This window comes from Alosa sapidissima, chromosome 6 (assembly GCF_018492685.1).
Source record: "Alosa sapidissima isolate fAloSap1 chromosome 6, fAloSap1.pri, whole genome shotgun sequence".
NCBI lineage: Eukaryota > Metazoa > Chordata > Actinopteri > Clupeiformes > Clupeidae > Alosa > Alosa sapidissima.
This window is the reverse complement of record NC_055962.1, coordinates 20,912,736-20,928,479: the sequence shown is the minus strand read 5'-3', so window position 1 is coordinate 20,928,479 and position 15,744 is coordinate 20,912,736. Positions and strand designations below refer to the sequence as shown.

Sequence of the window (15,744 nt, the reverse complement as noted above, 5' to 3'; positions counted from 1 at the left end):
TTTTGGCTGTGGACATCAAAGTGTCTTATCCAGGGGCTGTCAAAGACAGAGGCGTATCAAGCTTTTTAAAAGTGTGGGGGTTGTGGGATAGGAAAATAAAACAATCCGACCAAACATGGGTGGATTATGAACCTTCGGGCCCCTGGGCCCAGATGTATTAAGGGCCCCCCACTAATTGGTGTATATGTGGGAGGGGGGTTTGGGGGTCCTCCACCAGAAAATGTTTAATTTGTTTGATGTGATTTCCTGTATTCTGGTGCATTTTGGGGATGACCAATACTAAATTCAATCAGATTCATAGCCTACATCCTGATTTGTTGATATTGAGGCAATGATTCCATGCAAAGGCTTGGGCTTCAGGGCCCCCTGACCCCCTTGGGCCCGTTAGGCCCGTGCAGTAATCCATCCCTGTGGCCAAATGATACAACATCCCTGTAGGGAGTTATTTAAGTATTTTCTGAGAGGGGTGCGGACTATATTGGTGTCTGGGAGTTTCTCCCCCGAAAAAAATTTGAGATTCTGATTGCTAAACACACCATTTTAATGCAGTTTGGGAGGGACAGAAGAAGCAGCGCCTATGTGTGGCTCATGTGACATGTAGGCCTACATGATCTACCTGCTACCACTTCACTATTTGACACTACCCTACATGGAGACATATCTCATGTTATAAATCAAGAAATCATTTCAGAAATTATGTTAGCAGGCTACAATAAATTAACAGACAGCAGCCTAATTTCGAGGTATCACTAATACCTATATAAATAAATGTAAAGGACACATAATAGTGACAGCTGTAAGCTCAAATTCAAAAACGTTTGAAGTCTACCCAAACATATGCAAAGGGAATATAAATAAATTGTGTTATACTGTAGCAGGCTTAATTAATGTCAATTTAAAGATTATGATTAGCAGTTTCTATGGTTTTTCCATTGATAGTTAGAGGAAGCCACGTTGTTGTTTAAACTATTGTTGCTTCTAGCCCACGTTACCTCCAGTTTCACTTGCTGCAGGGACGCACACATTGCATGAGCGCTCATAAGCGTTCTATTGAGTTCTACATGCTGGAAATCTTAGCTCTCAGATGTATAACTCAAATGTGTCTTGACGTCGCCGTTTGTAAGATCAAAATAAGATGTTCTAAACGGAACGCGATCGTATTTTAGACATTAAGATCTCCAGTAGATGTAGCACTACGACACACATTGACAGTGAAATGCAATTAACAGTCAAATAAGACGTTCTAAATGGAACGCGATGTAATTAAGCTGTTCAGATCTTTTCCAAGCGTGAGAGACGTATGTGTGCTGACTGGGCTATGTCTATATAGTTGATCACACCAAATTAATGAGTATTTCTGATTGGGGAAAGTTTTAGCCTAGTTTATTTTTTTTCTCAGTCCACGGTCCCATACAATTCAATCTTGCTGCAAATGATCAGACGTGTGAAGCACCAACTTAATTTCGCGGCTACGTGGACCAGTAGGTTAATTGTTGAGGAGGACCATGGTTTGAGAAAAGCTGCAGATCATAGACAGAGAAAGCATAATGCTCTGAGAACAGTAGCCTGGTCTTTCTGCAGAAACAACAAGTGCCTTGGTGCGCGCACCCCTGCTTTCACTTATTGACTCCCTGCATTTCTACATTGTGACAAAAACTGTCAGTCAGACAGTGAATTTTGGTTTACTAAATTAGCATAATGCGGTAACCATTATCATTTCAATTCTACCTGAAATCTGCTCACTGCAGACGTTATAATGCAGACCCAAGCAGCAGCACAACCTTGAAAGACGCACACTTTAAATTTGATCAGAGCTGCTCTGGTTCTTCACTGGCTAACTTGATGTGATTGGCTGGATGACCGTTCAATCAAATCAACAGACCTATGTGTGTCTCTTTGTGTGTGTGTTATGATAGATACGGTTCCAACTCTTTACGGGAGCGTTTATTTCCATATTTTACTTTCATTTTAATCTGACAAAAAGTGTGGGGGTAGAATCGTGTTACAGCGAAAGTGTGTACGTTATAACTCCCACATCCCCCACGCTTGCTACGCGCCTGCAAAGATGTACAACCACCATATTCATCTTGAAGACCTGTGGGGTGTACTACGAATCTCGATTAGTTGGTTAGCGAGGTATGTTGCGCTCAAAGCTAGGGTATGCTGTGACACGAAAGTGGATTTGTTTTAGTGTCGCTATATCACCATGGCATCTTATGCTGTCAACCAAACCTGGGGCCTGTACTACGAAGCGGGGTTACTGGCTTATCTGGGTAACTTCGAGAGTAACTTGATCACGTGTGGCGTAACTTCCCGATTAACCCGTACTACGAAAGGTGGATAGGTTTTAACCGAGGTATGCTGCCATGGCAATTTACGCTGCATCTCAAACCTGCTCCGACCAGGTTATGTTCTTGGTTAACCCGAGGTTTCCGTTAACCACACCCTAACCACCCCTCCACTAACAATTTCTCCCGAGACATGTCGGCGTACCTGGATGATCCATACGACATTGGAGCGCAAATCGTGAGGGACTCTCTTTGCAGGGCGAGGGGTTTTAGAGACCGCCAGAAAATATATATAGCCTATATAGATATTCTCTATGAAGATATATATTGTCAGCCAAGGGAATTCGTTATCTTTCTCAGATGATCTAGGAAGACGTCTCATAGCAATGCCCGTACGTGGACATTCATGTATTCCATCGGTGATGCAAGAATACTGTATGTCCGAAAATAAATCGGACATAGGCCTACAGTAGGCTATGCTGAAAATCTGAGCAAGAATAGCCTAAAATAAATCGGACATAACCTACAGTAGGCCTAATAAATTAAAATCACAATTTTAACAAACTTGTTGAATTGAATGTCATATTACTGTACCCTGCATAAAGGCTACACATTTCCACAGCACCAGAATCCGACCGAATGCCTCCCTCAACCCCCTCCATAATCGGCCTTCCACTATTATTTGCGATGGCCAACTCTTCTGCTACTGTAAACGCTGGTGCCTTTCCTCCTACAGTACTGTTTAAAGACACCTTTTTCTTGTTAGCTGTAAAACAGAGGCCAAGTGTAGGCTATAAGCTAGGCCTACATGTTTTCATAATTAAGAAATATTAATGCAAGCTATAACTATATAAACCTACTATTCTGAATAATGTTTTTGTTTTTCATTTTCACCTGCTGCCATGTGCGTTTTGCAATGGTGTTGCATCTGAAATGTTCACAGGATTAGGCATACACTAAATCAGTCAATGGGGGCTACTTAAACATTCAATTATCCTTATTACTGGTTGCATCTGTAGGCCTTTCTATGAACTCAAAATAGGCTATTTAATTATTTCAACTCATTTCAGACATTCCGCAAGCTACTAATCCTCCGTAACACATATTTGAAGAACATGTGGGAATAAAACTTTACTTTTAGGCATTTAGGCTACCCGATCTGCAATACGTTGCCAACAGCCTTGCTTTGTTCACTGCCGACGTATTTGATTTTTGTCGATAAGCCAGTAACCCCGCTTCGTAGTACAGGCCCCAGGCCCCTGGTTTTAGTTGATTGATTATATTGTCTGAGGAAAACACTACTTATCATTCACTAAGTTAACTTTGGCTTTTCTTGAACATGTAGGCCAAATTACTTTATTTCCCTGTTTATTGAAGATACAATACAACGCACTTAATAAAAAGCAAAAATCACAATTCTGAGGAACAAGCAGTTAACGGATGAGCTGACTAACACTTGTACCTGCCCACTTGCAAGAACACGAGGGCACACATAGTAGTAGGTAGACGAGAAGCATCCTAATGCTACGTAGGCTATCACAAAAATCTAAGTAGGAATTTCTGTTCCAGTGCAAAACATTAACAAAAAACATTTTCAATAGTTAAATAAAATAAGTCATTGGTAACACACATCTAACCTGTGCAAGTTGCAAAATGGTTAGCACTGTGACATCATCTCGGTCAAAAGACCCCCCACTCCCAAAAATCTCCCGTTTGTTTTTGGTGTGAAATGATAAAATAAGCACAGCAAAACGACTACTTGTGTATGCAGTGGTAGCGGTTACATGCTAATGCCAAATCAGAGAAGTTACTCATGCTAACTTCTAACGCAGAAATACAACAGATTGCTCTTCATAAATTAATAGAATCTAACCCAGATACTATACAAAGAGCAGTCACATTTCTACAACCCATACTGTAAAGGTAATTAAATAAGGAGGAGAGAAATAAGTAATCAAATAGACATTCTAACCATCCTTAAGTCCTTAATTCCCTTATTTTGAGATAATTGCTTTAGCTAAAAATGAACCATTTCTGCCTGAGAAAATAAAATACACTGTCCCCTTCTTGCCAAGACATTTTTTAGCTTCATATCAAACCTTTTGCTGGAGATCAAACTTAGTCTGCACACAAATTCCCCTTTGTTTTCCAAAAATCTCTGCAACCCTTGACTTCATATTTGACCTTATCGCTTTGATCAAAACACACAAAAAACACCACTACATTTGATAAAACATGCAGTTGTTAAAAGAGACTATTTTTTTGGGGGGGGGGGGGGGGGGGGGTTAATGGGGTAGACAGCTGCTGGGAATGCACGCACACAATACTGTATTTACAAGTTTAAGGGTCATGCCCCTTGGCTAATGACACGCAGCTGCTTATTCACAACAGTGACGGTGGGGGGGGGGGGATGTTGCTCGTGGGATGCGTTTGATGATGTTGGCAAGAGCGGCCTTTGATCAGTCAAAGTCGCGGTTGGTGAGGACCAGAGGGGCCACCAGGGTCCAGACGTACAGGGCGATGCAGATCCAGCTGGAGGAGATCTTCACCCACACGGACGGCCACTTGCTGGTCATGGTCTCGTAGTTGGCGTCAGGGCTGGGAGTGGGGGAAAGGGACGTGATTACTGAGTACATAACTTTAAAAGCCTCGTCACTTTTTTTTATTTAAGATTTTTATTTTTATTGTCTAAGACGTTTTTTTTTTTTTTTTTTGTCTTTTTGATTTAGACGATCAAGAAATATCTGCAAAGAACTCTGAAGTGAAAATCATGATCTATTTAATGGAACACACAAGAAAAATAAACACTGAGATGCACATTCAAATGAACCTCATGAACATTACAAGCATTACAAGTATGTGGTTTAGTGACAAACCTGGGTAAGTACAACAGGATGCAACAGGAAAGCCCTGCAGCGCATAGTGAACACAGCTGGAAGGATTATTGGTGCTTCACTCCCCTCCCTAAAAGACATTTACACCACCCACCTCACCCGCAAGGCGACCACAATTGTGAGTGATGCAAGTCACCCCGCTCACAATTTGTTTGATCTACTGCCCTCTGGGAAGAGGTACAGAAGCCTGTGCTCCCGCACCACCAGACTCACCAACAGCTTCATACACCAGGCTGTTAGGATGCTGAACTCTCTCCCCCCTCAGCTACATAACATCCTGGACCCACAATGGCTGCCTTGCACTACTCCACTTGTACACTTTGCAACTTGTTGTTGTCCTGTTGTCCTGAAAACACAACACTTCTGCTGCTCTTACATAACTTGCACCACTATGCCACTTGCTTACTTAGGTCAAACAGAACTACCTCAGCCATTTATTGGTCTGACTTTGCACAATTGCACAATTTCAAACCAATTTTGCTGCTCTTATTTCTTCATTGTATGGGTCTTCTTATTTACTTTTTATTGTTTACTTGAATGTTATGTTTGTCTGTGGACTTAATTGGTCAAATATGTCTCGTCTTCACCGTGGGATAGTGAGAAACGTAATTTCGATCTCTTTGTATGTCTTGGCGTGTGAAGAAATTGACAATAAAGCTAATAATAATAAATAAATTAACTCAGGGTAAGTGGTAAACCTCCTACAACAAGAGCCCTATAGCATTGTTTTTTTAGGAGAATGAAGCCATATAGCTCTTTTATTAGGAGGTTTACCCCTTATTCTGAGTTAACTTACCCAGGTTTGTCACTAAACCACATACTTGGAATAAGTAAGTATGTAAGTAATCAACAGTCAGGGAATGTCCCACCCGGTCAGACACATACCTGTACCAGTTGGTGAGAGTCATCATGATGTAGAGTGAAGCCAGGAACAGCATGAAGTGGAAAAAGGAGTAACTGTAGGTGACGCCATCCCTCTCGTTGTCCACGGCGCGGTTCACGCCATCTCCCTCCTCAAAGCTCTCTGGGAGGGAAGGCCCGTCCTCGATCAGGGCCGACTCGTCGCTGGTCAGCGTCAGCTTGTTCACTTGGGTGTTGGAGGAGTTGCGGATGCTGCAGTGGGCCAAAACAGAAAAAAACAAAAAAATCGGGTGTAAGTAAATGACAATGAGAAGATCAAAGTGAGAGGAGACCATGGATTACTCGAAACCCAATGTGCCGAAACAAGAGGCTTTGTTGGTTGGCTGAGTTTAAGCAAAGCGTGTCATTAAAGCTCCGGTATTAAAGGGCACATCTCCAAAGTTGGATTATACAAAGTCTTGGACAACAACTGAGTTTCACTGCTGAAAGTAAAATTCTTGTCTGTTCTTGGATTAAATCTGAAAGACCATGGGACCAGTATAACTGATGAATCAATTAGGTTGTCTTCTGACCACCATTTGGCTTTGCACTCACCTGGAGTACAAGACACACATCAGGAAGAGGATCAACCCCACAACGCCCTGTGCATCCCACCACTGGACCACGTGGTCCTGGCCAGCAGGGGTAGTGCTGTTGAGGCCGATGATGCCAAGGAGGCTCGGGTTGCAGTTCCTGTCTGAGAAGCAAACGGGACACCCCTTACTTTCTAGTCACCAACAACAACAACAACAGGAGCAAAGCCTAATCTTGGACTTTATTTCTACCCTCCTCTACCAAGTCTTGACCTAATTTCTCTTAGAAGTACAAAGGACAGCTCAATGAACAAGGTCAATGCAAGTGTGGCAAAAGAAGCATGTTTGGCAAGGTCTCGAGCAAATTAGATGTGGAATCCCTGTGGATACTCTGTGCTAGTCGTACAAAGGTCAGGAGGAACTGAAAAACACAACTATTCATCCAGACAAGATTCTTACCAGGCTCATTGGTCATGGCAGACCAGGTCAGGTACATGGTGTAGAGGGTGACGAGGGAGGACTGCAGCAGACCAGACCTGGGTTGGGCCTCCTACGGGAGGAACCAAAGAACACCACATTAGTTTACAGAGTAGTGATAGAATAGTAACAGAGAAATATAAGACGGATTTTCTATCTATTTTTTCAAATCAGTGGGATGCACCAATTGAGAAATTCTGGGCCGGTACCGATAGATAAAATAATAATTTGGCCGATAACAAATGCCGATATATTTTCCTCTCTGTTCGTTTACATCTTTTTGGTTGTTAATTAAACTCTATAGTAGAGTCGAAAGAAAACTATTTAACTGAACCATTTTCAAGTCTTTTAGGCCTTCATAGCACAACAATTACCTAGTGCAGAATTTATGCAGCATAACAGATAAACATCAGCCACTGCCATCGGTAAAGGTCATATATACCGATAGCCGATATCGGTAAACAAGGCCGATACCGATGTTAGCCAATATATCGGTGCATCCCTAGTAGTAATGGTGTTGGCGGATTTAATTTGACAAAAATGTTGCAATATTTTGAAAGAATCTGTGCAACCTAACCAGGGTATCTTAAAGAGTTACCTGGATCTTGGGCAGGATGGACAAGACTGACACTCCCACACAGAACAGCATGTTGATACTGATGAAGGTCTTGTTCTCAGCGCAGCCATCAGTGTGAGTGTAGTACACATAGAACATGACCAAGGAGATCAACGAAAGGACGTAGTTCATGGCAGTAGCAGAGAGAAGGGCTGTAAAAGGTGAACATAGTAGGCAATATTTTGTGATATGTCCAAAAAAATGGTGAAAAGAATTACTGGATGAATATAGTTTAATAAAATGATAGCAGCATACAAAAATATTTGTGTCAAAAGCAGTCTGTGCATTAGAATACCACTTTGGGCAACTGATTTATCACTTTCAAAAAGCCAACCGCCACAGCTCTGATCTATGATGCCAATCCTTTCTAACCATGCCAAGGAAGCGTGACCACATCTTTTAAACCCTTTCCAGCTGATCTGTGACTGAGGGCGCATGAGAAGCCCAGATGGCTGGTGTCTTCTCTCTCCCTCTCTCTCGTCTCTCATACCTGCATACCAGCAGCGCGAGTTCCCCTCCTCCATCTTCTCCACCCAGGACTCGTTCCAGGAGTGGGCAAAGTCAATCAGCAGCACCAGCTGGATGAGGATGAAACAGAAGGCTCCGGCCATGCCCACGTAGAACCAGACTGCAAGAGACGAGGGGGCAAGAAGAACGGTAACTAGAGATACAGACACTGCGCCAGGCTTGGCCATTTATCTAGTCTACGGCTGGAAAGCAGGTGCAGGCTGAGGACAAGGTTGAGTAAAACTGGCAGCAAATTTTTTATTTTTGGTCTGGGCATCTCCCCACGAATATATCTAAACCTCAGCTCTTATGCACAAGCTACAAAGCTGACTCTTCTATCTGTATGGACAAAGTGTTGGCAGCTGTGCAACTGTGCTATATCTGAATATGGACAGAGTATGCGTAGCTTTCCTTATTCAGCAGGGCGCATGTTATTAGGAGAAGTGCCACTCAAGGGCTTTTAATGAATAAAACCCTGAAAATCCAACTACAAGGCTTTCTGGGGATGATCAATTTACATTAGTGAATTAAGTGCTGACTGGCCTTGAAAGCCCGTCTCAGACCAGCTACAAGACCTTTAAGAGCAAGTGTTTCATACATCACTTCATCAGGAAATAAATCACTGAATGTGTGTCCATGGCAATGGCTATTTACCAATAGTGAATGGACCCTCAGGGATGAAAAATGCTCCAATGGTAATGGCGGTGGCAATGGCAAACTTGAAGAACCAAAACCTGCAGAGCAAGACCAAAGTTAAGACAACAAATGGCAAGGAACACCCATTAATTACTGCTTGCCAAGTAAGCAAGCTTTATACTGTTAATTGAGCTAAGCTGTTATACTTTTTGAGTAGATAAGATAAGACTCTTTTACGTAAGATCATGCCATCAACTACTGGAATGCAGTTATATCAATGATAAGGCCACTATGGAAGAAACAAAAACCATCTAGATCACAGTCAATAGCTGGTCAAGTTGCACACCCAGTCTCCTACAGCTTCACAACGGGAGGCCGAGATTTGGTTGTGTCCACACCTACCCATTGTGTAGGGCCGCGCGGGGATCCTGGCTGCTCCTGACCTTGATGGTGATGAGGGAGAAGAGCAGGAAGAACATGGCCATACCAAAGCACACCCGGTACACCGCCTTGTAGCCAACCAGCACATCGCAGTTCACATGGCCCTCCACTCCTGGGATAGAGGTGCCCATTCCTCCATCACAAAAGCCCGGTATCTGCGAATCAGAGAGGGCAACGCCACTAATAGACATCCAGCAACCAACCAACCAACCATATGTGATATGTGGCACAGAGCACAGAACATGCATTCAAAAAGAAGAATGTGGTTAGTATTTGGATTCTTATCAATCTCCCATAAGGGTGTAAATTAAGCAATAAGCCCTGTTTGATGCATTTTACAACGGCATTGAACGTGATTCAGCCAATCACAATCAAGGACCTGAACTATCAGTTTTAGAACTAAATATAACAGCTGGCTTGGCTTCTATTATAACATAAGCCTACATAGTGAAATACAAACCCATACAGACAATTTACCCAGACAAGACTTTGACGATTCAGATTTACTGCACAAGACTTTTAGGCGTGCAGTTTCTCACCTTTTTCAGCTGCCCCTCCATGCCAGGCATGAGCATGATGCAGGCGATGGCCACCCCCAGCAGCATGAAGAAGGCGTAGATGAGCCGGGTGACGGTGGAGTTGTTGCCACTGGGGCAGCACCTGCACAGCAGACAGGGGGCGCTGCCACACAGACAGGGGATCTGCGGAGGCAGCAAAGTGGGTCAGAGTCACAGAAACACACGAAAGTGAAAGGTGCGTTTACACTGAGTTAGCTCAATAGATGAGGCGATTTCATGGCTGGAGGGACTTGTGACAGCCAAAGAAAAAGACGAAGTCATAATTAGACGAGGAAGGACAACTTAACTTTAGAAAGCAAAGTATTAGGCTATTAAACATGTTTCTGTTAGTGCAAGCCCTTCATAATTTGAATGTGTACTGAACAAAAAAACGTTATATAAATATACACACTGTAGTATTTATTCATGACCAATGGCTACAGCATACAAGAGCTATCAGAGATTTACCTAGAGTTTGCATAACCATCACACGTGCCTTATTTAGATCTCAAATCCACATAAAAATAGACATGCATCCCTTAAAAAGGAAGTCCAAGCAAAAACCTGTAACTCTTCATTGACAGTTATGTTGACTTAATTACATTTTCATTTCGCAAGAGGTCATATGTTATTTACATATAACAGATTTAGCTAGTTCACCATGTGCTATGTGCAGACATTTGATCTCTTGTTTACAAATGTAATTGACGCAATAGCACAACCACACGGGTTGAATGGGTTAGCACTGGCAGGGTAGATTAACGTCAATTAAGTCAAGCACTAACTTGGATAATAAAATAGATATAGCTAGTAAATAATAACAAATGTGTTGATTCAGTATGTTTTGAAGTGTTGTGTTGAACATCAACCAAATAAAGAGTAGTCGCTTAGCAAACGGTGACGTTAACATTAATGATAATCGTGGGCATTAAGATTTGAAATTAGCCATCAAGCAAGCCAGCTATCATTAAGGGCAGACAAAGATAGCATTCTTTCTGAAGACAACACACAATCTAAGGATAACCAAGTGGTGTTATTCCGCAGAGATGACTGGTGTTTCCAATGCCGACGCAGTAAGGTTAGCTCTAGGCTATGCCTTCTCTGACTAACGTTCTAATCAGGCTAATGTTAACCTTTCATTTCAGCTAACGTTACCTATCGATAGCACGCAAGCTAAGTGGTTACGTCAGCCAGTTTATTATTGTAAAGGTCGGGGAATAATATTGAAATAATCGCAAGGACTTCTATATATTTTAATTTTAAGGACTCTAAACTACATTAAGATCATAACCAAACGATGCAAATGAATGCCATCAACGATGCAGGGGTGAACCACCACCCTGTTTTGATAGACATGGGTGACACAAATGTTTTCGACCACAATGTTTTGCTACCTAGCACTAGCTAGTGATAACTTAGCATGTAAAGGCCTAACGTTACACAGCGACAGTGGGGATATGATAGCAATTTAGTCCTAGTAAAGAGATCATGCCATAAGTATGCTCACGTATAACGTTACTAATAACCGATATATATGTAAATGGTCAAGGTAAATGTTGATAACGTCATTTGTTGTCTCTTGTATCCATCTACGTCTGACGTTAGCATAGCATGAGCGAGGATGTTTTAGCCTGCTACAAATTCGTTTGACGATCCCACTGTGAAATCTGCCGACGACAAGAAAGGAAAAATGAAGACAAATAACAAGGCTAGCGCTAATACGTTTCATAATAAGAACTGCTTACCCAGCTTGCCATGGAGCAAAGCCCTAAAACGGCCCCCATGTTGACAGCGTGAATTCGGACTTCTCTGGCGTAAAAGATGGATGCGGCTGCTGCTTCGCTACTGATCTGTTTACAAGTGTGCTTCCACTTCCGTTTAATCTCAAGCAAAGCCTTCATCTATGACACACATCCTGTATTATGCGCTTGAATATTTTTGCTTGCATATTGATTGTATATGGCCTAACTACTTTCACAAGCAACATGCAACAATTATAACAATAACAATTAAACTTGTTGCATTGGCCTACAAACTTTACTTGGCCGCTTAGCCTAAACATGGGGCCCCCAGTCATGTGCATCCAATAATCTAATTGAACAAAACTACAAGAAAAAATGCAGCCTAGGCCTACTGCAAATGTCCGGATAGGTCTACCTCTGGCACAATGAAGCAACTCTGTTTTGAAACACTTTTGGCATTATGCTTGGTTTAGCATTCACATTGGAGTGAATTCAACTACAGAATATAGGCCTACAGATGGCCTAGTGCAGTGATGCACTACAGATGGTACTATTTCACAGAAGGTGAACAAGACTATTTCATTATGAAGAGAAGTAGGCTAATAATGCACATCTCTCATGTTTTGTGTATGTCCTACTCCTGCAACTCCTTGTAAACTGCAAGTCACTCTTCCCAAATCCTCACTACCCCCTTAAGCTACTCCTGTAGGCAATGTCCTCCTTGGTTACTATGTTGTTTTTAACAGCTCAAGACAACACAATCTGAACTGCTTGAACATCAAGTTGAAGTGTGTGTGTGTGTGTGTGTGTGTGTGTGTGAGAGAGAGAGAGAGAGAGAGAGAGAGAGAGAGAGAGAGAGAGAGTGAGTGTGTGTGTGTGTGTGTGTGTGTGTGTGTGTGTGTGTGTGTGTGTGTGTGTGCATGTGTGCGCGCGCGTGTGTATGCGTTTGGGCACTGGCTGTGTTTCTGTGTGCAAATGAGAGGCTTTGGGCTTGGTTGGTGCGCCTCCTTGAGACCAACATAGCATTCAGCTTTCAGGGGGCCTTGCGCGGTGGCCCCCGGGAAACAAAAGCTGTGAAGATAATTCATTCATTAGATGTGAGATAAACAGATGAGTCTTTAAACATTTCCTGAAAATCCCCATCGCAAGAACGTATGCTAATAATGTTAATGTCCATTCTCTTATGCGTCGTCTCTCTGCTTATAGCAAGACTTTCTGAGTCTTGGCAGTTGGCAGTTGTCTGATCTCTAATGAGAGTGATCGGATTTCAGTTGTGATTTAATCAGTAGTGAGCGGTGATGCTCGAGAGCGACCGAGGGATTGTCTATGCTGGTCACGTAGCTCATCCTGGATCACTTGTTTAAGTATAGGCCTGTGAGTTGAGTAGCCAAATTTATTTTAGGCTTACATGTTTGGGTAGGAGCTTTGGAATCAAACCAAAGAGATCAGAGTATTTCAGACACAGACACAGACATTCAGTCTCTATTCCATTATCAAATTGTTATTTTTTTATTTTTATACAATGCCAATACTACAGATGGGATTGTGGTCTCTGCTCAGTGTATACTTAGAGTAACATTGACAATGAGCGCTTGCTCCCAATTTCCTTCATAAACACACAGTGAAAGAGCCATTTGTGATATGGACAAAGCAACCTCTAGTTGTCCTGTATGCATAGCCTGTCACCATTAGCTTGTTACAATGAGGGTTTGCCCATTTGAGGGGGACAGCAGGAGTAATAATAAACAGAAGGTAGAAATGATCAGGCTAATTGCATGAACCCCAAACAATGCAAGCTGACACCTAATTTTGTCACTTTGTCTTGCATTTCGCAGCTGTGTATTGTGCTTTGTGATAGTCTGGAAAAGCATGTTTAATGATCATCATAATTTATGTATTCATTTCACTTCCTGTTGTGCTTTAGCTTTTTTTAGGCCTATATAAAGCTCACTATAAATAAGTTGTATCAAAGTGTATTGCCATCTTGCCAACATTAGAAATGAATTGTTGGAAAAATATTGTTCCTTGGGAATCATTGAGTTCATTGACGATAAGTTCATTGAGGATGAACTTGCTCTTTTGGCAATGTTTTAAAATCAGAAAAAAATAAAACTTTGAATAAGGCAAGGGTTATTGCACTTCACCACTGGTTATTAATTACTGTAATTTTGACTAAAGAGATTTGAGGACAGATTCCTTGTTACCACGGCAGTGCTTTCACTGTAATCTGCTCTCCATTTAGAGAGGCATCAGGTCTATTTAATAAGCTGCACTGAAAAGCATAATATGCACATCAAGCATTTATTATTAAGCAATTATGCTGATAAAAAAAACCTTTAATGATAGCTTGCAACTCTTGAATTATATTAACATGTTTGACTCTGTTGTACTGTTTGGTTCAATTTGTCATTATTTTGGCATTTAAAATTGATAGAGAAATTAAAATGTACATAAAAGGTATTACAAAATGTCAAATTTTACTATTGGCTAGTGAATATTCCATACACACAGCACATAGTTTTACAAACTCTGTTTTAACAAGCCACTGACTTTAGTTAATAAAATGCTGCATTATTCATCACATGAGAACTTGTATTGAGAAGGTCTTTCATTGTGGAGGCCGGCAGCTCTCTAGCAGGCCGATAGTCCCATGAATGCCCTGTCTCAACAAGGTCATCTGCAGGAGAGGGCTAATAATAGCCTCTATATTGTCAGGGACAGACGAGCTCCCAGGGTAATGATGGAGAAGATTCCCCGATAACATTTTCCCGCTTAATTGAGACACATCTGTTGAGCCGTCAGATCTCTCTCGGCTCAGCCCTACAGTCGGAGGGGCAGTGGACGATAAGAAAGATGAGGACAGAAATAGTAACATCAACAAAGCGAGGCTCATTAATGCAGTCTGTTCAGTCACCGTGTACTGAATGCAGACGTTTGTGAACGATATTTATTGAGGTCATTCTTATTGCATTGTCAAAGGCCATTTAATTCATGGTTTCAGCAAAGTTCATGACAGGCAAAGGAAAAGTATGTCTCTACAATAGCTCAAATTAATTGTGTGTGTAATTGTTTGTATTTAAGGTTGGATATTACATATTCGTCTCACTAAACTGATAAGGCTGTGTGGCTCCTGATTTAAACAAAGGTTCTCTTATTCAACCTAGATGGTTCTGATCGCACTAATGAGACTCAGAAAAGATTACGAACACTCTAGCCTAATTCACTCAAGCCACCTTATGTATCAATTGGCCACGAGGCCTCGGGACTTTATGGCATTGTGCATGGAAGTTTAATGATCACCACTTGAGTGAACCTGATATACATATGCTGAATCTACCAGTTACTAGGGAGACAGATGGGTGTGTGTGTGTGTGTGTGTGTGGGAGGGTGTGGGTGTATGGGAGCCCTCCACACACACACACACAAACGCACACACGTTTGTGTGTGTTTGTGTGTGTGTGTGTGGAGGGCTCCCATCATGTGCCTCCGAGACCTCTAATTTATTACTTTAATTTTGTTCTCCTGTGAGAAATAACACTGTGAATGTCCAAACGCCACTGAAGAAACATAGCTCCCAAAGCTGTATGGTGTAACAATTTCATTACATCTTACATGTGCTCCTACCTTCCTTGCCTAATTGACTGAATTAGACCCTCAGTATCAAGATGAAAGGTAGAATGGTCCCGATTGTTGCTGTATTCAAATATTGAATATGATTATGCCCTGTTATTTGGAACGCTTGTTAGGCCTACACTGGCACTGTATGTCAGAGCAGAAGTCAACACTGTGTGCCCAGTGCTATCTTAAGCAATGCATGCATATTTTAAAACACTATTACACCTGTGCAGATTAATTCTCGCGGTGGCTGTCAGCATGAGCTCTGCATAATCAAGCACGTGCCACAAGTTTTATTTTAGGCTGCGCAAGTTAAGCCAGGTGATGTCATCTCCCCTGACTTTAATCATGTTCCGTAGTGCTTGTCATCCATCACCGGGCCGTACCTGAGCTAATGTACTGCCTGATAAAGACAGCGCTGCACTCTTGATAACCAGGGGTGTCATAATGAGTTCCAAGTGGGGAAAAAACCCTAGTACTACCTACTACTTTATTCAAAATAGCCTATAAGGACTCATAAGAGTGAGGCAAACAGCTT

The 15,744-nt window shown here is 41.9% G+C and overlaps 1 protein-coding gene across 1 annotated transcript; it reads right to left on the bottom strand.

Annotated features, from left to right (window-relative positions):
* Positions 1-3,647: 3,647 nt before the first annotated feature.
* On the bottom strand, positions 3,648-11,744 carry serinc1 (serine incorporator 1). Its single transcript, XM_042096022.1, has 10 exons — positions 11,595-11,744; positions 9,832-9,993; positions 9,254-9,447; positions 8,870-8,949; positions 8,199-8,336; positions 7,691-7,860; positions 7,075-7,165; positions 6,638-6,779; positions 6,068-6,295; positions 3,648-4,886 (listed from the first exon to the last, which is right to left on the bottom strand). The coding sequence occupies exons 1-10, from the start codon at positions 11,631-11,633 to the stop codon at positions 4,748-4,750; spliced, it is 1,383 nt and encodes a 460-aa protein (XP_041951956.1). The 5' UTR covers positions 11,634-11,744; the 3' UTR covers positions 3,648-4,747.
* Between the last annotated feature and the right edge of the window lie 4,000 nt (positions 11,745-15,744).

What these genes read in the sequence shown, in the direction of transcription:
- serinc1 (XM_042096022.1), bottom strand. Translation starts at nt 11,633, where the DNA reads ATGGGGGCCGTTTTAGGGCTTTGCTCCATGGCAAGCTGG. An exon ending in CCATCCTGCCCAAGATCCAG is followed by an intron (nt 7,166 to 7,690) that starts GTAACTCTTTAA and finishes TTCCTCCCGTAG; the next exon opens with GAGGCCCAACCCAGGTCTGG. An exon ending in TGCCATGACCAATGAGCCTG is followed by an intron (nt 6,780 to 7,074) that starts GTAAGAATCTTG and finishes TTTGCTTCTCAG; the next exon opens with ACAGGAACTGCAACCCGAGC.